The sequence below is a fragment of the Sarcophilus harrisii genome, chromosome 2 (genome assembly GCF_902635505.1).
Source record: "Sarcophilus harrisii chromosome 2, mSarHar1.11, whole genome shotgun sequence".
Classification (NCBI taxonomy): Eukaryota; Metazoa; Chordata; class Mammalia; order Dasyuromorphia; family Dasyuridae; genus Sarcophilus; species Sarcophilus harrisii.
This window is the reverse complement of record NC_045427.1, coordinates 213,376,013-213,396,641: the sequence shown is the minus strand read 5'-3', so window position 1 is coordinate 213,396,641 and position 20,629 is coordinate 213,376,013. Positions and strand designations below refer to the sequence as shown.

The following is a 20,629-nucleotide window of genomic DNA, read 5'->3' as shown; positions in this document are numbered from 1 at the left end:
AATATTCTCATTTTATAGTTACAGAGAGAGGTAAAGTGATTTGCCTACTATACTGTGAATCCCAGTAGAGACCATGACATTTCTATTATCTCTCTTAAGCCATGCAAGCACACTTTTTATTATGCTTATATTTCCAATTATATTGTAAATTTCTTAAAGACAGAGAGCATGTCCTATATCTTTGCATCAGTCGTCAGCATGGTTAATACTTGTTGGATTGATCCATATTCTAATTTTAATGCTGGTTGATATCCAAAGATTCACAGAATCTTAAGAATTGGAAAAGTGCTTAGAAGGCATCTAGTCTAATTCATATACTAGAATTCCTTCTATAATCAGGGGTTCTTGATCTGAGGTCTATGAATTTGTGGTTTGTTTGGCTTTTTTTTTTTTGTGCTGAGGCAATTGGGGTTAAGTGACTTGCCCAGGGTCACACAGCCAGGAAGTGTTAAGTGTCTGAGGCCAGATATGAACTCAGGTCCTCCTGACTCCAGGGCCAGTGCTCTGTCCACTGTACCACCTAGCTGTCCTGGCTTTTTTTTTTTTTTATTGTTAACAGCATTTCAATATAAGTGATTTTCTTAGTAATTCTATGTATTTCATGCATTTAAAAACAATTATCAGAAAGGAGCATTAGGCGTCAATGAGCTGGCAAAGAGATTTATGCAAGACTCCCCCAAATGGTTAAGAACCCTTGTCCTTGTTCTGTATATTATTGAAAAATGGTTACCCACTCTTTGAGGATCTCCAGCAGTAAGAGCCGGAGTAAGATCCAGTACTTCCTGAGAATAGCTCTAATTAATTATGAGGAAATTTTCTTTCAAAATAAGCCCAAATTTGGCTTTTTACAACTTTCACACATTGTTGATAGTTCTGTTTTCTGAGGAAAGTAGCATAAGTTGCATCCTGTCTCCATGTTAGAGCTTTGTTCCTCTTATGGCTTCTTTTCTCCCTGGCAAGATTATTCAACAAATTCTTATGTGGCACAACCATGTACATTTCACCCGCTCTACTTCTCCATAGAAGTCTCAAGGCTTCTTGTCTTTCCTCAAGCATATCCTGCATATCCCTTACTAGTGCTCTTGAAATACCCATGCCCTGTGTGCTGAGATCTTCCTATGTCACTAGAGTAACTGAGGCCATTCGCCAAAAGCTGCTTTTCTTTCTTCAATACCTTCTGTCACCCATACATTCTGCTTCACTGTCTCATTTATTCCAGGGTCAGATGTACAGATGGTTCTTCTCATGATAAAGGATGAGCCTTCTACTTGTACCCCTGATCCTTTCTCCCCTCTCCTTTCCCAGCAGATTACTCCTACTCTCTTCCCCAATCTGTCTTTTTTCTTTAGTTTTTCTATATCCTGATTTAGGTCATGCTGCCAAAGCAAAAACATCTACACCATCCTTGAGAGCCATTGCTCCCTATCTTTCCAGATACTTAGTTGTGTGACATTTCACCTATGATGGATAAAATAAAAGCACCTATTTTTACACACTTGTGAGGATTAAGTGACATAAGTGACTAAAAAGTGCTTAGCTCAGTGCCTGGCACATAGTGGGTACTATATAAGTGTTTATTCTTTCTTTGCTAATCTCCTTGAGAAATTGGTCTACATTAAATGCCTCCACTTCCGTTCTTTTGTCTTGGGAGCTCTTTCTGAGCTGGATTCTGATATCATTCAACCGAAACAGCTTTCTCCAAGTTTACTAATGATCTTTTAATTGGTAAATCCAACAGCCTTTTCTCCTTCATCCTTCTTGGCCTCTGTAGCATCTGACTTGATTACTCACTCCTCCTTTTTAGGTTATTGTGACACCATTGTGTCCTGGTTCTCTTCCTATCTATTTCTTTGGCTGCTTTGTCCTTCACAGGTTTTTTTGTGAAATCTTGTCTTGTCTACTGGTATTCCCCAGTGCACTATGCTGGACCCTCTTCTCTTTTTCTTTTATTGTCTCATTTGATGATCTTAACAGTGCCAATTAGTTTAATTATTATGATTTTTAGGTGTACATATCCAGTCTCTCTTCTGAGCTAGTCATATTTTAGCAATTGCCTTTTGGACATCTTGAATTGAAAATCCTTTTGATAATCTCAAATTCAACATGTCCAAAACAGAACTCATTATTTTCCTTTAAAACTTTTCCCTCTTCCCAACTATTATTACTGAGGCTGTTTACATTCTTCCAGGTACATAGGCTTGTAACTTGTTTTCCTCAACTTTTCACTTTTGCCCTACACATTCAATCTGTTGTCAAATCTTGTCTCTGCCCTTATATCTCATATATGTCCCTTTCAATCTACTCACAGTGACTTCTCTTGTCTAGGTCTTCATCATCCTTCTCTTTGATTTCCATACCTTGAATCTCTTCTGTCTTCAGTTCATCCTCCACTCAGCTGCCAAAGGTTTTTATCTATACTTTTGACCATGTGGGGTCCTTCCATCTGCCTCAATAAACTCTGGTAGCCTATTACCTCAAGAATCTGATAAAAAATCATCTGACATTTATAGCTCTTTATTACCTGACTCATTCTTATCTTTTCAGTTTTCTTATTTTCCCCCCCTTTTTCATAACTAAGATAGCTTTTTTCACCTACACTGCCTTACTTGTTATTCCTTACACATAACATTTCATCTCTCATAATGCACAGGCTTTCCCCTATGCCTGGAATATTCTCTCTCTTACCTCCATTTACTAGCTTCCTTCTAGATTCAGCTCAAATTTCACATTATTCAGGAGGCCTTTCCTAGTTCTTCCATATATTTTTACCTTCTCCTCTGAGATTACCTTCCATCTAGTTATAGTACATATCTTGCATATAGTTATTTACATGTTAAGAATATGATCTTGATGGCAGGGACTGTTTTTACCTTTCTTTGTATCCTCAATGCTTAGAATAGTGTCTTAACAAATAATTAATAAATACTTTCTGATTGGTTGCTGCCCTTTGGAATTAGGCACTAAACACATTACTCCAGATATAGTCTGACCAAGGCAGATCACAGCAACATTATCTATTATCACCTCCCTAGTCTTGGGCACTATGTTTCTCAATGTAGTCAAAGATTGTACTGGATTTTTAAAAAACTGCCATATCACTTACTACTGCTCTTGAACTCTTCTAAATCCCCCACATCTTTTTTTCAGATGAACTATTATCTACTTGTCTTCCATCTTACTTTTGTGAATTAAGTTTGTTTGTTTTTTGCTGAGGCAATTGGGTTAAACCCAGGATCACACAGGTAGGAGGTGTTAAATGTCTGAGGTCACATTTGAACTCAGGTCCTTCTGACTTCAGGGCTGGTGCTCTACTCACTGTGCCATCTGGCTGCCCCAAATTAAGTATTTTCAAACCAAGTGTAAGATTTTACATTTATCCTCATTAAATTTTATCTTATCATAGGATCAAGATTTAGAGCTGTAAGGGACCTCAGAGAACATCTAGATCAAAACCTTTATTTCATAGATAACTAGAGTAACTAACCTGCCCAAGATTATACAGGTTTTACATGGTAACGCTAGGACCTCTGCCTCTAAATCCAGCACATTTCCATTATATTATATTGGTTATATTAGATTCAGTCCAATATTCTGTCTAGTCTGCCAAGATCTTTTTGAATACTATTATCTACTTTGTTAGTTATCTCTTCCAACTTTGTATCATCTGCCTTTATTTAAGTCAAAGACAAGAATTTTAACAAGGACCAAACACAAATTCCTGGAGTACTCTTCTGGAGAACTTCCAAGCTAACAAAGAATTTTTAAAAATTTAATTTAATTTTTTACAACTACCAATCATTTTTATAATTTTTCAATGACTGTTTTTCACTTTCTAATTTTCTCCTCAAAAACAAAACCCAAATAACAAATATGTATAGTCAAGAAAAAAAATTCCTACATTAGCCATGTACAAAAATGTGGTATATTTAGTCTATCATTCTTTTGTTAGGAAGTGGATAGCATTCAGGAAATTATTAATAGTTCCCCTGAATCTAATCAGTTTTGAATCTTTCTACTTGTACTATTGCTTAGCACATAATTCTCTTTTCCATAAGAATAAAATCCATGTCTGTCAAATGCATTGCAAAACTGTAAGGAAAGTATATCTACAGCATGCCTTTGATCTTCCAGTATAGAAACCTAATCAAAGAAGAAAATGACAAAAGGCTGGCCTGACTTGTTCTTGGAGAAACCAAAATAGCTATTAGCCATTTCTTTCCAGTCCAAAGACTGTTCTCCTTGTCAGAGTAAACAGAGGCAATTTAAGAGTGGGATAGATATGTCCTGTCTCCTTCACTCTCTGATATTCTTGTCCCTTCACCATGTATGGCAGGAGCTTTTGTTTTGTTTGCTTTCTTTCTTTTTCATAAGAGACCTCAAACAACAACAGCCATAAAACCTCTCCTGGTTAACCTTGGTTTTCCTTGTCAGCCTTTGCTCATTTGGAGTTTTAGCATTTTTGACAGCTCTTACAAGATTTGGGCCATACTTTTACCTTTCTCACTTATGAAAATGTCTTTTATAATCTAATTATATTTATTAGACACAATCACTTTAAAAAAAATTTCAGACAACTCCCCTTTTTACTTATGGGTACTCCCATATTAAATTCAGACAATAAATTAAGATTTTTATTCTTGGTCCCTTCCCATCTCTCCTAGGCTGACTCACAATAGAACTTTAGGCTATAAAATCCTTAACTTTGCTTTAAACACTTTAAAGCTACTCTCCCAAAACTTAGGATGAGAGTCAGATGGTATGATCCCTTCCCACTAGCTTATCATTTTCAACTTAGCAACCAGTTCCTTTCCTTGGTAAGAATCATATCAAGGCAAATTTTTCCCCTTGTTGATTCTTTTACCTTTTGAAGAATGAAATTATCATTGAGGCAAGTCAGAAGACTATTATCTACTTTGCTTTTGACAGAGAAAGAGTTCTAAGGGCTATGTTGATAATGGGAATTCCTCATTACTTCTGTATAATGACTGGCAGCTTATAACTTGTTTTCTTGAACTTCTTTTCTTTACCTTATCTATGTAATCTTCAGTGACAACTGATATCTTCATTGATCTTTGCCTAAATACTCTCTAACAGGCTTTCCCACTCTGATTTCTAAACTTACTTGTATAAGTTAAATCTTGTTAATACACAGTCCTACTTACCCCCTCCCTTTTTATATCCGTTTTCTTTCTAATTATTAAACCTTCCAGAGACATGTTTCAATCATGGGTTTCCTTCTCTCAAATCCCAGTGGTACCTAAGAGATCAAGTTTGCCTCTCTATATTAGGATCTCTAGTTCGTCTTGCTGAGTATCCCTATTTGTGTAGAGTTATCAACTTTTTGTATTTTCTATTGCTTACAGTGAGCTAATTTAGCATTATACGACACCTACTCTCTGTACTTACTTATGTGGTAGGCATTTTACAAATATTGCCTCATTTGATCCTTAAAAAAAATGATTCTTTGTCTAAGAGTTGACATGATCAATCATAGCCTCATTAGAAAAAACCCATCTCTTATTATTAGATTCATTCTCATATTAATTGTTAATCAGAAATGGTTTTCACTCTCAGAGATACCTCCCATTTCCAAGAATACTTAAAACATTCAGCAGCCTCTATGCATGTTCTTTGGTTTCTAAGAGAACCACTGACCTCAATTTACTGAGTATTGCTAACCTAATTACTCAACTGATTATTAATTATCTAGAAACTATTTCTCTCTGGCTTTTCTTTCATGTCAATCCATACAATAATCATAAGAGATAGTTGCTGTTATTTTTCTCATTTTATAGTTGAGGAAATTGAAGCAAATGGAAGTTAAGTGATTTGTTTGGATCACTCAAATAGGAAGTATCTGAAACTGGATTTGTATTCAGGTCTTCATGATTTCAAGTTCTGTGCTCTATTCATTACAATAAATATGCCTATATCACAAGTTGTAGTTAAGCTTAAATTAGCACATAGAACTAAGGCTATATTAGTTCTAAAGTATTAGGAAATAGCACGGTAAGCTAGAGGCCTAAATCTCATTTAAATCAAAGACCTAATCAATCTCTCTTGAAGAAAAGACCTAATCACTCTAATTAGGGAAGGAGCTTAATTCTCAGAAACTAAAGTAACTACTGATAGTCTGTGAACAAAGAGAGTACAATTACATTTTTTACTTAATTCAATTTGTTCACCTTTGATTAGTTTGAAAAAAGAATCTTTAGAACAAGGTTTCTTAACCAGGGATTGATGAGATCTATGGAGTGAGTGAACAAGAATGGGAAAAAAACAAAACTGTATCCTTATTTCATTAACCTCTGAAATTCAGAATTTCTTTCAATTTTTTAAAAAAGGTATTTTTTGAGAGGGATCTGCAGGCTCTTACAGAATGCACCAAAGAAATTCATGATTCAAAAAAAGTTAAGAACCTCTTTTTTTTTTTTTTTTTTTTTTTTTAAGAAAAAGTAGCCAGAAAGGGAGTAATAGACATTAGAAAGGTTTTCTACTATAAAGAAGCATTACTTAAGTTTTGTGTGAGTAAATCCAAAACTCCAAACTTAAACTACTTAGCTTTAATTTCTTAGCTTGAAATTTTGTCATTCCTTTCACAATTACTGTAAAGTGAAACTGGAAACTTTTTGGGTCAGAGACCCTTCTGATGAGTAGCACCAATTCTCCTAGTCTGAACTCCTCTCAAGGCAGAAATGCTTGTATAAATATTGCATATATTGTGTCTGAATAGTTTTCTTCCATGATCTCTGCTATTTTGTGTGGTGTATATTCATGAGCAATTTTCTCCCTTTCCTGTCTTTTAAATATAAAGGGCTTTTGCTTTGTAAGACATTCTGACCAGTCTTTGCAAGGTATACCTTATGCTCGCTAAGAGCCTGTTGTCCTGATAAATATTCTAAGTTGTAAATTCCCTTTCTCAGATACATCTACCTACCAACTGTTTATTCCCCAAATCTCTTTTTCTCCTCTGGAGCCCTTATCTATGATGAGCATTGGTAAGGAAAAGACCCTCTCTGTCTCAGGTTGTTTCTTGGCCAAAACTTTATAATTTTTTTTTACATTGCTTGCTAGGTTCCATCTGGCAGCATTTTATATGCCCACACGAATTACCAGAAGTAAATGGTAATCATTTGGCTTGCTAAGTCTTGGGAGGTGATCAGCCCCATCTTATGGACATGTGGCAGCTGGGTAGGACAGTGAATGCTGGGCTTGGAATTAGGAAGACATGAGAGCAAATCCAGCCTCTTAACATTTACTAGCTGTGTAACCTTGACAAACCATTTAACCTGTCTGCCTCAGTTTCCTCATCTATAAAATGGGGATAATTGCTCCTACTTAGCAGGGTTGAGACAATTTCACAGGTAAAAGACAGGGTGATGAGGCTAAACAGTAGTTCATCTGAAAAATATTTGAGGGTTTTAGTAGACCACATATTCTTGATGACTCAATAAAACACTATATTCACTCTCACATGAGCAACAAGATGATAGACTAGACATTTTCTTTGAGCCCTATGACCTCTTATACCTGTCCAAAATAGAGATCATGTGCCAGATATAAAGTAGCTTCAGCTGCCTGTTATCTAGTACACTCAATCCAAAAGGTAAAAACAAAAACCAAAATCAAACAAAACAGCAAAACTCCCAACCCAGGACCTCACATTTACTGCCTCGGAGCTCACTCAGCACACTTTCTCCATTTCTCTTTCTAATGAAAGCAAGGCTGCTTTGCAGACCGAAGGACAGGCTCCTACCCCCCAGTCCTGTCTCCCTCTTATCAGTGCTGCGGACATCCTAGCTCTAGACTTTGGTGGTTTCCTCAAGCCTTAAAAGCCAACTTGGCCATAGCCCTTTAGAAGCAAGAGCCTGCTGGGTCTGTAACTTGGAAGCCTCAGGGCTTCAATGTTGCTTTTCTTTTTTGAACAGATGCCCATGGCTATTGCAGAGTCAGAGAACTGAAGAATAGAGGGAGTATCACGAAAAGACACTGTGCATGTGGAGGGCTGTGAAGCATTCCACCACACCTGAGAAAAAGAACACAGCACTCAGCTGTGGCCAGTTTTGATCAGCCAAAAGTTACAACAGAGACCTAGGTGATCAGTCCAATGTTGGAGGAGGCCCAGATGCTTTGGTATCCAGCCGCCAAGGAAACCACAATCAGAGAAAATGGAGTCAGGATGTAAATATAAGCAAAGTAAAGGAGGAAAAAAAAGACTGAAAGTATTAAAGAAAACTCTAAGTCCTTGAACATAAATAGATCAATAGGAAAAATAGCAACAACAGAAGGAAATATGGCTTCCAGAACTAAATGAACCCAGGCATCTATGAATAAACAATACAAAATAAAGGAAAGTGATCTGATGCTTGATAAGACAAAGGACCCTGTGCAAGCTGAGGAGAACACAGAATGACAAAATGCTGTTCGAGTGGTTTAAAAGAAAAAAGAGAATTACTGACAGCAGAATTTATGTCTGTACAGCAAAAATAACAGAATAGAAAACTTGAATGTACAATGGCAAGCTTCACCAAAGAAATAAAAGAGAACATATCGGGAATACACAGAAGGGAAGGAAAACCTAGAAGAGAGACAAAAAAAAAAAAAAAAAAAAAAAAAAGTCACATTAAAGGAAACTAAACATACAACTAAAACATGCTGATCTTGAAGACAGGGTGCACAGGAACATCCTAGGTTTCCCAGAAATACAGAATGGAACAAAAACGCTTAATGTCATAATGAAAGAAATAGTGTAAGAGAACTGCCCAGAATTTCTGAACACAGAAAATGAAATGCCAATGGAAAGAATTCACAAAATGTCTCCAGGAAAAAAACAAAGCCTGCAAAGCACATAGTGGTTAAATTTAACTATTCAATTTAGAAATAAGTTTTGTCAGTCATCAGGAGAAAGACTTTCAAATATATTAGAATAATGAAAGACAATTTTGTACTCACTAGAAAAAGAGGAGGGAATGCAGTAATGAGTTCCAAAGAGCTGCAGAGCTCAGGATGAGCTGAGAGTAATATATCATTCAAATCTGAATTTAATTGTAATGAGCTGAGAGTGATATATCATTCAAATCTGAATTGAATTGTACAGGACAAAAGATAAATATTCAATGATAAAGAAGAATTTGAAACTGTTTTAAAAAGAAAATCAGAACTAAAGAGATTATTTGTTTCTCAAACACTCCAAACAACAAAATTATAGGAGTGAAAAATGCAGCACATGGGGACAACAACAGATGACAACAGAAAGATCTGTAAAAGAATTCTCTTTAAATATACACAGAGACAGGGACGATGACAGAAATCTGGTAGAGGTAACAGTGAAGAGATGGACAGAAGAAATTATAGACAGAACTTGCTGATACCTTTTCTCCAGGTAAATACTTCGTTTGTGGGACTATATTGCAGCATAGGAAGGTATTGTGGTTTCCCCCAAATTCAAAAATGATAAAAAATGGCAACAGTTAATGTTGGAGGAATTGTGGAATGATAGATATTGTTGGTATAGCTGTGAAATGATGCAATTATTTTGGAAAGCCTTTAGAATTACGCAAATTTTGTGAAGTGAGCAAAACCAAGAGAACATTGTATACAGTAACAAGATTATGTGATAATCAATTGTGATAGACTTGGCTCTTCAACAATGAGATGATTTAAGGCAATTCCAATAGACTTGTGCCATCCATAACCATCTGAATTATGGAAACTTAAAGTGGATCAAAGCATAGTATTTTCATTTTTTCTTTATTGTTGTTGTTTGCTTGTTTTTTTTCTTCCTTGTGCTTTTTTCCACTTTTGTTCCAATTTATATTTTTTTTGGTGCAGCATGATGATTATGGAAATATGTACAGAAAAACTGCACGTTTAACCTATATTGTATTTCTTAGTGTCTTGGGGAGGGAATAGAGAAGAGGACAGAAACACGTGGAACACAAGGTTTTACAACATTGGATGTTGAAAACTATCTTCACATGTATTTGGAATAATAGAATACTATTAAAATAAAAAATGGATGTAATTTGATTTTAAAAGTAACATGACAAGAACTGTTTAAGCATGAGGAACACATTTTTTCCTTCTCCCAAAGTACCTAGCTTTTGTATACTGATAAGCTACTTATAAATCACAGATTATGCTTATTTATTATAAGGCAGATGACTTCTGAGGCTGACTTACATTGTGGGCAAAATTTTTATGACAAAGGTTATTTTAAAAAACTAAAAAAAATGAATAGTATTTTATTTTCTCAATTCATATAACAAAAGTTTTCAACATTCATTTTTAAAAGACTTTGTGTTCCATATTTTCTTCTCTCCCTACTTTACCTTCCCCCTCCACAAGATAGCAAGCAATCTGATAAAAGTTAAATATATGCAATTCCTTTAAACATATTTCCATATTTGTCATGTCTTGTAAGAAAAATCAGACCAAAAAAGGAAAAACCATGAGAAAGAAAAAAACAAACAAAACGTCTCCAATAATTCTTTCTCTGGATGTGGATGGTGTTTTCCATCCTGAGTCTATTGGAATTGATTTGAATCACCACACTGCTGAGAAAAACCAAGTCCATCATAGTTGAATATCACATAATATTGTTGTTACTGTGTACAATGTTTTCATGATTCTGTTCACTTCACTCAATATCAGACCATTTAATTTTTTCCAGGCTCTTCTGAAATCATCCTGCTCCTTATTTCTTATAGAACAATAATATTCCATTTCATACATATATTATAACTTATTCAGCCATTCTCCATTTGATACCCATCCACTAAATTTCCAATTCTTTGCCACAACAAAAAGGGCTGCCACAAACATTTTTACACATGTGGGTCCTTTCCTCTCTTTTATGATCTCTTTGGGATATAGACCTAGTAGTGCAACTGCTGGATCAAAAGGTATGCACAATTTTATAGTCCTTTGGACATAGTTCCAAATTACTCTCCAGAATGGTTGGATCATTTCACAATTCCAACAACAATGCATTAATATGACAGAGTTATTATTCCATATTTTATCAGTGATCCTTGTGTATGAATAGGTATAGTGCAAGATAAGTGGGAAGGGAGATAGCAGGCTAGACCTGGAGCCCAGAAACTCTGGGGTGAATCTTACCTGACATTGGGTAGCTATATCAACCTGGGCAAATCACTTAATCTTGCAAGCCTTAAAATGCTATGTAAATGCTAGCTATTATTATTATTTTAGTATTTTATTTTTTCCCAATTACACATAAAAATAATTTTCAACATTCATTTTGTAAAACTGATTTTCAAATTCTCTTCTTCCCTTCCCATTTTCCTCATTGAGAAATCAAACAATTTGATATGATATATATGTGTGGTCATGCAAAACACATTTCCTTAGCAATCATGTTGTAAAAGAAAACATAGACCAAAAAAAAAACCCAAGAAAAAGAGTTAAAAAAAAGTTATGTTTCGGTTTGTATTCATACTCCATCATTTCTGTCTCTGGGGATAGATAGGATTTATCATCATCAGTTCTTCAGAGCTGTCTTGGATCATTGTATTGCTGAGAATCCTGCCTGTTAGTATTAAAGGGTAAGTGAATTTACTGCTCAGGAATTTTCATAAGGCTCCCAAATCAGGGTTAATTAATACTGTCACATATTCATATTAACATTGTACTAGCATAAAATTATTATAACATAATACTTTTCACATGTGTATAGGCTATTAATGAAAACTGGCTCTTATTCAGTGAAGTCTGAAACAGAGAGGACAAAGTTCCCGGCCTGCAGATTTGTGAAGGGACAGATTGAGGACATGAGCTCCCTGCCATTATGAGGTTAGCATCAGAGAACACAAAAAAGAATTAGAAAACAGACACATCTGTCAAGTCTTCCAAATTGAGCTGGGGACATCTGTAGTTATTGCCACCATTTCCTTCCAGCACAACTTGAGAAAAAAAAAAGGATGCAAAAATAGAAATGGTACACTCAACTATTAGCATTTGAGGCAAAATTGAATATAGCAACCTGCAGAATTACTGACGTAGGATAAGAAATGGTTTTCATAGGGCAGATAGCTTAAATGGACGTTGTGCCAACTAACTAAAGATGTTCCTATCACCCATATCATTGGTGATTATTTTATTAGGAAAATAAAATGCAAATATAAGAGAGAAGATTTAAAAAAAAACAATAGAGACCAACTACAGTCTTATTAGAGAGATAAAAGACATCTTCACTGGAATTTCTCACTTAATCATAAAAATTATCCAATCTATGTTAGACTTTAAAAGAAGCAAACTAATTAAGTGGGGGCTGTTATATGGCACAGTGTACAGAGTGATAGACCGGGATTTAGGAAGATTCATCTCTGTGAGTTCAAATCTGACCTTATTAGCTATGTGATTCTAGGCAAGTCACTTAATACTGTTTGCCTCAGTTTCCCTAATCAGTAAAATGAGCTGGAGAAGGAAATAGCAAATCACTCAGTATCTTTTCCAAGAAAACCCCAAATGGGATCACAAAGACTTGGATGCAAGTAAAAAAATGACTAACAACAATAAACGATTGGTTAAGTACAGAACAGGCAAGAATTTTAACAATGAAAGTGACTAATGTGAGCAGCAAATAAATCATAATGCTGGCAGTACAGAGAAGCATGAGATTCCAAGCCAAGAAACAAACTTTGCTTTCTATTGGTGTCCCCTCTACTCCACACATATGCTGCTGCACCCCCCATACCCAAGTTGAGAATTCATTCAGTTATGCAGATGCTTTATTATAACAGTATCTGTCAAATAAAATATTTGCTAGACTGTCCTAGATTAAACATTAGCAGTACTGAAATGACTTCTGGAAAAATCACAGCTTGAAAAATGGTGATACATTAGACTCTTATTTGAAGATATTGCTGATATTATATCTTAAGAATAATAATGTAATATAATAGCATGGCAGTACATAACTTCATTTGGCATCTTGTGTGAAAGCTAACTGAGCACATGATAGGAAAAGATATATGTGTTAATTCTGTACAGATTAATAGTTTACTTACTCACTTAGTAAATATTTTAAAGATATTTTTGGGGGGTGGGGTATCAAAAAGATGTGTAAGAAACTGTCCCTGCCCTCTCTGAAGTTATATTTTACTAGCAGAGATGACATAGATAACTATAATACTATATTCTAATTAGTATTCCATGATTGGGGCAAATGATAATTGTTGCAGCAGGTGAAAGGAGGGAGGGAGTACTTCTGGTAAACAAAAGTGGCAGTGGAGCATCCCTTGAGAGATGAACAGAATTTCAACAGGTAGGGATGGGAAGAATAAAATCCAAGCAGAAAAGATGACACGAACAAACAAGTATTTATAAAATTTTTAAATAAATAGAATATAGAAATACACACACACACACACACACACACACACACATATATATATAAATAAGAACTTGTATAAATATGAGATGGTTACTATTTTTGAACAGTGAAGTGATTTAGCTAAAGCAATGTTTTCAGAAGATTAACCTGGCTGCAGTACATAGGATAAATTAGAAAAGGGAAAAGATTAGAGGTAGGAAGATTAATTCCTTAGCACAAGTCTTAAAGAGATTCCCCCTTAAGTAATTCAGTCACTTGAGGAGAAAGCCATCTCTTCTTTAATAACTCTCAGGAGGCTGGTTTCAGCGAAATGGTAATTTTTTAAGCTGGCATTTGGTAGTAGACTTGATGATATCTATGTTGCAAGCAGCCACTTAAGCCCTATCCTAGGAGCTTTGGAAAGCCTTTAGATCTTCTGGTTTTGAGAGGTCCTATAGAGCTACATGGCACAGGATTAAAATGGGAGTTAGAACCTGAGGGTTATAAGAGCCACGACAACTTACTGTGGTTTTCCAGGCTCCAGGATAGCAGCGATCCCTTCTTATGCAGTTTCTTTTACCCACAGCAGGATGTGAGAGTACAATGACTGATGATGTTCTTGTTATCTCCCTGGCTGCAGAGGTCCTACAGAGATCTATAGTCACTAGGGGACAAGGTTACATGGTTGATTGAATGCTTGCCTTCATCCATATCAGCCCCATTGCTTCTAGGGCAGAAAAGGCCTCTTCTGAAGATCTCATTAACACAGGTGAGAAGAGATACCACAAAGATAACTGCCACTACATATAATTGAGGTGGACTTGAAGGGCTTCCCTCATACCACGAACAGGGATAGCCTTGGAAAAAACGACTGGGATCTGCAAAGAACTTCTTCCCCTAATAAAGACAACATATATCTATCTGTTTTGTGACTGTAAATCCTCCAGGCAGCTGAGTGCAAGGGATTGTACCCTGAAAATAGCAGGCATTTAAACAAGCTACTGAGCTGGATGGTAGCTAGATTTGCCAAGGATGTAACGAAGGCTTCATTCACAGGGTTTTGGATTATAATGTGCTGGCCACATGGTAGATAATATTTAGGCTTCAGGGAGTGGTGGGGTTAGAATATGTGATACTAAAATTCTACAAAGAAAAATGTCCTCCACTTATTATAGATCATCTTATTTATTGACTATAACCATAAAGGAAGTAGTAAAATTGGGAAGGAGAGGAAGGAAGGTTGCCAACTAGTTGTATGAAGCACAGGCAATCCATAGCTATAGTGTTCGTATCTTTAATTAGTTAGCAAACATTTATTTCATACTGGACACTATGTTAACTGCTGAGGATACAATGAAAGAAGAAAACATAATACCAGAACTCAGAGAGCTCATATTTTGATGGGAAAGAAACCAGGCAAACAGCTATTTAAAAACAAAATAAACATGGTGATAATCTCTGGGGGAAGGTGAAGGGAGGAAAGCAGAGATCTGGAAAGACATTTGAAAGAGCTGAATTTTAAGGAAGCTTGGAAGTAGGGTGAGGATGGAGGACATGACAGTTAAGGGACACTTAATGCAGAGGAATAAAGAATTAAGATATGGGATATTAAAAAAAAATGAAGAAGAGGAGACAAAAAATGGGAAAGAGAGAGAATAACCTTTTGAGCAGGGTTACTAGAGTTTAGCATTCACCTTTGAGTTCTCAAACCATTTCACACAAGCTAGAACTATTACTGCAGTGGACAAGCTCTGGTCTGATGTACAGTGTTTTTATAAAAGGTTAAGGGTAGCTGTTAAGCATAACAAGTGTTTTCTGAAATACCCATCAAGATGAGAAAGGAGAACATAGCCCCAGATGTCCAGGACTGGCTCCAAAAGCAGGCTGAAATCCCAATCATTCTGCCAGCTGATGATAAAACAATCATGCTGACAAGGCCCAAAGTCAGAAAGAAGGAATGTGGCTTCTTTTGCCACAGATGGAATGAAAGGCATTTTTGAAGGCACTGAACTATAAGATAACATACAGAGGGAATCTCCATTATTAAAAAAAAAACAGGAAAAAAAAAAACTTGATGAATACTTGCTGAAGTAACTTGATATAAATACTATAACATTTTCTAGAAGGGTTTCCTCAAACTGTTGGCTTTTTCTAAGCCACCAATATTTCTCAGCTAAAGAAATAAGATTTTATAGGCTGTGTCATAGAGGAATTCCTTTGATCACTTTCCTCTTCTATTATGGGCTGAAGAAGATGCATAGTTTTATGTTCCTACAACTAGAAGACATCTGAGCAAAGTAATTTGATGCCTCATTGGGTCCTAAATGTAACCATGAGTCCCCAAAAGTTATCTCAGGAAAGTATGAGTTAGGTTTTCAGCACAGAACCAGAGATTGACTATCTGTTGTCTGAGGCTTGGATTAGCTTATCACTTTTAGAATATCTACTAGTTGATTAAGGGTTCAGCCAAGGCAACTCATGGAAAAAAAATACAAAATAATTTTCAGTCCTTATAATCAAAGCTTCCAAGTCTTTTCTTTCCCTTTATTTTTGGTGATTAAGCATATCTTTTTTTTCTTTTTAAACTTCTAAGAATTCTATGAGAGCTAGAAAAGGTATTTAAAAAATTTCTTTTCACAAATTTACCAATTTATAGCTTTTTATTATAAAACAAATGTTTGAAAAAATCAAATGATGGTGGCTTAGCTGTACCAGATCTAAAATTATATTATAGAGCAGCAGTTACCAAAACTATTTGGTATTGGCTAAGGAATAGATTAGTTGATCAGTGGAATAGTTAGGTTCAAGGGATAAAACAGTCAACAAATATAGCAACCTAGTCTTTGACAAACCCAAAGATCCCAGCTTTTGGGATAAGAACTTACTGTTGGATAAAAATTGCTGGGAAAATTGGAAACTAATATGGCAGAAACTAGGCATTGAGCCATACTTAACGCCGTACACCAAGATAAGGTCAAAATGGGTTCATGACCTAGGCATAAAGAATGAAATTATTAATAAATTAGAGGAACATAGGATAGTTTACCTCTCAGACCTGTGGAAGGGGAAGGTCTTTATGACCAAAGCAGAACTAGAGATCATTACTGATCACAAAATAGAAAATTTCGATTATACCAAACTGAAAAGTTTTTGTACAAACAAAACTAATGCAGACAAGATTAGAAGGGAAGCAATAAACTGGGAAAATATTTTTACAGTCAAAGGTTCTGATAAAGGCCTCATTTCCAAAATATATAGAGAATTGACTCTAATTTATAAAAAATCAAGCCATTCTCCAATTGATAAATGGTCAAAGGATATGAACAGACAATTCTCAGATGAAGAAATTAAAACTATTTCCAGCCATATGAAAACATGCTCCAAATTATTATTAATCAGAGAAATGCAAATTAAGACAACTCTGAGATACGACTACACACCTATCAGATTGGCTAAGATGACAGGAAAAAATAATGATGATTGTTGGAGGGGATGCGGGAAAACTGGGACATTGATGCATTGTTGGTGGAGTTGTGAACGAATCCAACCATTTTGGAGAGTAGTTTGGAACTATGCTCAAAAAGTTATCAAACTGTGCATACCCTTTGATCCAGCAGTGTTACTACTGGGATTATATCCCAAAGAGATTATAAAGAAGGGAAAGGGACCTGTATGTGCACGAATGTTTGTGGCAGCCCTTTTTGTAGTGGCTAGAAACTGGAAACTGAATGGATGTCCATCAGTTGGAGAATGGCTGAATAAATTGTGGTATATGAAAATTATGGAATATTACTGTTCTGTAAGAAATGACCAACAGGATGATTTCAGAAAGGCCTGGAGAGACTTACACGAACTGATGCTGAGTGAAATGAGCAGGACCAGGAGATCATTATATACTTCAACAACAATACTATATGATGACCAGTTCTGATGGATCAGGCCATCCTCAGCAACGAGATCAACCAAATCATTTCTAATGGAGCAGTAATGAACTGAACTAGCTATGCCCAGAAAAAGAACTCTGGGAGATGACTAAAAACCATTACATTGAATTCCCAATCCCTATATTTATGCACACTTGCATTTTTGATTTCCTTCACAAGCTAATTGTACAATATTTCAGAGTCTGATTCTTTTTCTACAGCAAAATAACGTTTTGGTCAGGTATACTTATTGTGTATCTAATTTATATTTTAATATATTTAACATCTACTGGTCATCCTGCCATCTAGGGGAGGGGGTGTGGGGGGGTAAGAGGTGAAAAATTGGAACAAGAGGTTTGGCAATTGTTAATGCTGTAAAGTTACCCACGTATATATCCTGTAAATAAAAGGCTATTAAATTAAAAACAAAAAAAACAAATGTTTGGAGAGTTGTAAAGAAGGACTTGGTTGGATCACTGGATTGGAATCTAAAGCTTCTAATTTGGTCAGTAATCCTGCTATTCTATTTCACTGGCTTCCTAGGCCTTCATATTCTCACTCTAAGATTTTCCCAAAGTGCTTAAAAAAAAGTTTGCTGAAGTCTTAAAACATACCGTAGTATCCACAGGTTTGATGACCTTCTGTGTGGGAATATGCTTTGGGCCAGGTTCTTCGGCTGATACAAACACACATCCTTCAGCACCTAGGGTAATGATTACTATCTTGCAACCCCTTTCGATCAGCACTGATCCAGCCTTTCCAGCTGCTGCAGGGCTACTAATTGTAAGCCCAGTTAAAATTTCAGCCTAGAAATCAAATGGTAAAGTCATTAATAAATAATTTGTGCTAATTTACTTGAAGTTGTTTTATAAGAAAAATGTTTTTATTCCTTTAAATTAATTTGATTTTGAGACTCTTGATAAAAGTAAAATGGTGATGACACTGAAATTGGATTATGTTATGGGTGAGAACAAATGACATTTATGTAGAGCTTTCAAAGTTTTGCAAAATATTTTATATGCATAATCATATCAATAGTTGATAATTATGTAGTACTTTGGTGCCCCCAAAATTTTAGTGTAATTTTAAGTTTTAATAGCTTAAGGCTTTTGAAATATATCCTCTTATTAGAATCTTATAACTCTGTGATGTTAATAGATACTATAGATATTATTATACCCTTTTTATAGACGATGAAACCAAGAAGTAGAGAAGTTAAATGATGTGATCTAGGTCATATAGCCAGTAAGTATCAGATGGGATGGGTACCCAGTTATTTGTATGTTATATGGGTGATTACTTATATGGTATAGGAAGTTATACTAGATGATCTTTAGTACTTTCCAACTCTAAAATCATATGATTCCATGAGGACTAGATGCTTGTAGTTTACCAAATGAATTATTCGGATTTCAGTAAGCACACTTATTGGGATGGGGAAGAGATTTCTTTTAAGAGCATTTCAATTTCTATGGAAAATTATAAGAGGAAAAAACCATGACTGGAGGACTGAGGCTGGGAGGGAGGAAATTTCCATTTACAAGTATGAAGAAGCAATATAGCTTCTCGGTCAGGGCATTGCTGTGGGTGTGGTACAGTCTCACACAGACAGGGTATGGCAGTCAAACATTTAATCTAAGCCTCCAACTTTTAATTAGGGCTTTAAAATATTTCCAGTATATAAGGAAGAAACTCAATCCCAAGTTAGGTACCAGGAAGACTCAAGGATATAGTTATGGTATTGGATTTTTGAAAAAATACTACTTAACTATTTATAAAGCTAGAATAGCATATAGGGTGAAAGATCCTCCTGTGACATTTCCTTTAAAAATCAGCCAACAAGTACTTATTAAGCACTTACTAATGGCTTACATCCAGAGGCATCATCCTTTTCTCCCATCTCCAGATTGAAATTGTGAAACTGCTTTTCTGTCCACAAGTACGTATGAACACTCAGAGATGAGGATAGATACAGAAATACTGAATGTAGGTGGAATTGGAGAGAAACCTGAATATGTACGAAATCTTTATAGTGGAACATGTAAACCTAGAAGCTGATGACAGATGCAAAGATAGAATTTCAGGAAGACAAAGAGGAAAGGAATTGTGGTAGGTAGAAAAGGAGATGAAGATATTTAGTCTTATTGTGGCCTAGACAGAATCTAGAAGTTTGTGCAGGCCCAAAAATTAGAATTGGCATGTGAGGGAACTTCAGGAACAACCTGGATGTCGAAAGTTCAATGTGTCATATGACTAAAAGTCTAGAGGAAAGGCATTTTCCAAAGAGGAAAAGCAGGCAATCTAATGGTGTTGGGAAGAGGAGAGGGAGCAAGAAATGATAAAAGCTTTAAAACAAGCAGAGATGAAGCATATGCTTCTGATAAGTAAAAAGAGGTGATGTGATCCTAAAAGGGTACAGGGAATGAAGGTGTTCATCATTGAGCCTCATGGTTACTAGTAAGACTGGTTCCAACTTAGAATCATGAGTAAAGAAAGTGATCTTTCCTAAAAAGTAGAACTGGATTTATCACAGAGTTAAAGAATCTAGTTCAAGCAAGTTCAATGAAAAACAGAATTAGGTCCAAAATTATTTCTTTGGCTTCCTTCCAAGGTTCTTATTACTTCAAAAGCAATTATTTTTGCTTAGAATGAAGCCCATTCCTATATACTTCTTTGATTCTCTTTCCTGGGAGATGAAATTGTAAACAAGGGAAGAATTATAAATCAACAAATATTTATTAAGCACCTCAGGCATACTAAGTATTTATTAAACTCTTACAAACTTCTCTGCTAATAAGAGAAGAAAAAAAATTTGAAGGAATTAAGAATAGGTAATGAGGAAATAAAATTATTGCTCTTTGCAGATAATATGATGTTATATTTAGAAAATCCTAGAAAAAGAGAAATCCCACTTAAAATAATTGTAGACAATATAAAATATTTGGGAATCAATCTGTCAAGACAAAGCCAGGAACTATATGAACACAGTAACAAAATGCTTTTTATATAAACAGATAAATAAAGTTGAAAAAATATCAATTGCTCATGGGTAGTCCAAGATAATAGAATAAAAATGACAATTTTTGCCTAAATGAATCTACTTAATCCATACCAATCAAATTGCCAAAAAATTAATTTATAGAGCTGGAAAAAAGAATAACAAAATTCATGTGGAAGAACAAAAAGTCAAGAATTTCAAGGGAATTAATGAGAAAAAAAAAAAAAAAGCAAAGGAAGGTTGCCTAGCCATATCAGACCTAAACCTATACTATAAAGCAGTGGTCATCAAAATTGTTTGGGGCTAAGAAATGGGGTAGTGGACCAGTAGAATAGGTTAGGTACACAAGACACAACAGAGAAGGACTATAAT

General features: G+C 35.4%; 1 protein-coding gene across 1 annotated transcript in view; it reads right to left on the bottom strand.

The window, feature by feature from the left end:
* The window catches only part of RBKS (ribokinase), a 132,045-nt gene that overhangs the window by 24,661 nt on the left and 86,755 nt on the right, over positions 1-20,629 (bottom strand). Inside the window, exon 7 of the mRNA XM_012547448.3 lies at positions 17,874-18,065. Coding sequence (XP_012402902.2) covers positions 17,874-18,065 — 192 coding nt within the window. The remainder of the gene's footprint in view (positions 1-17,873; positions 18,066-20,629) is intronic.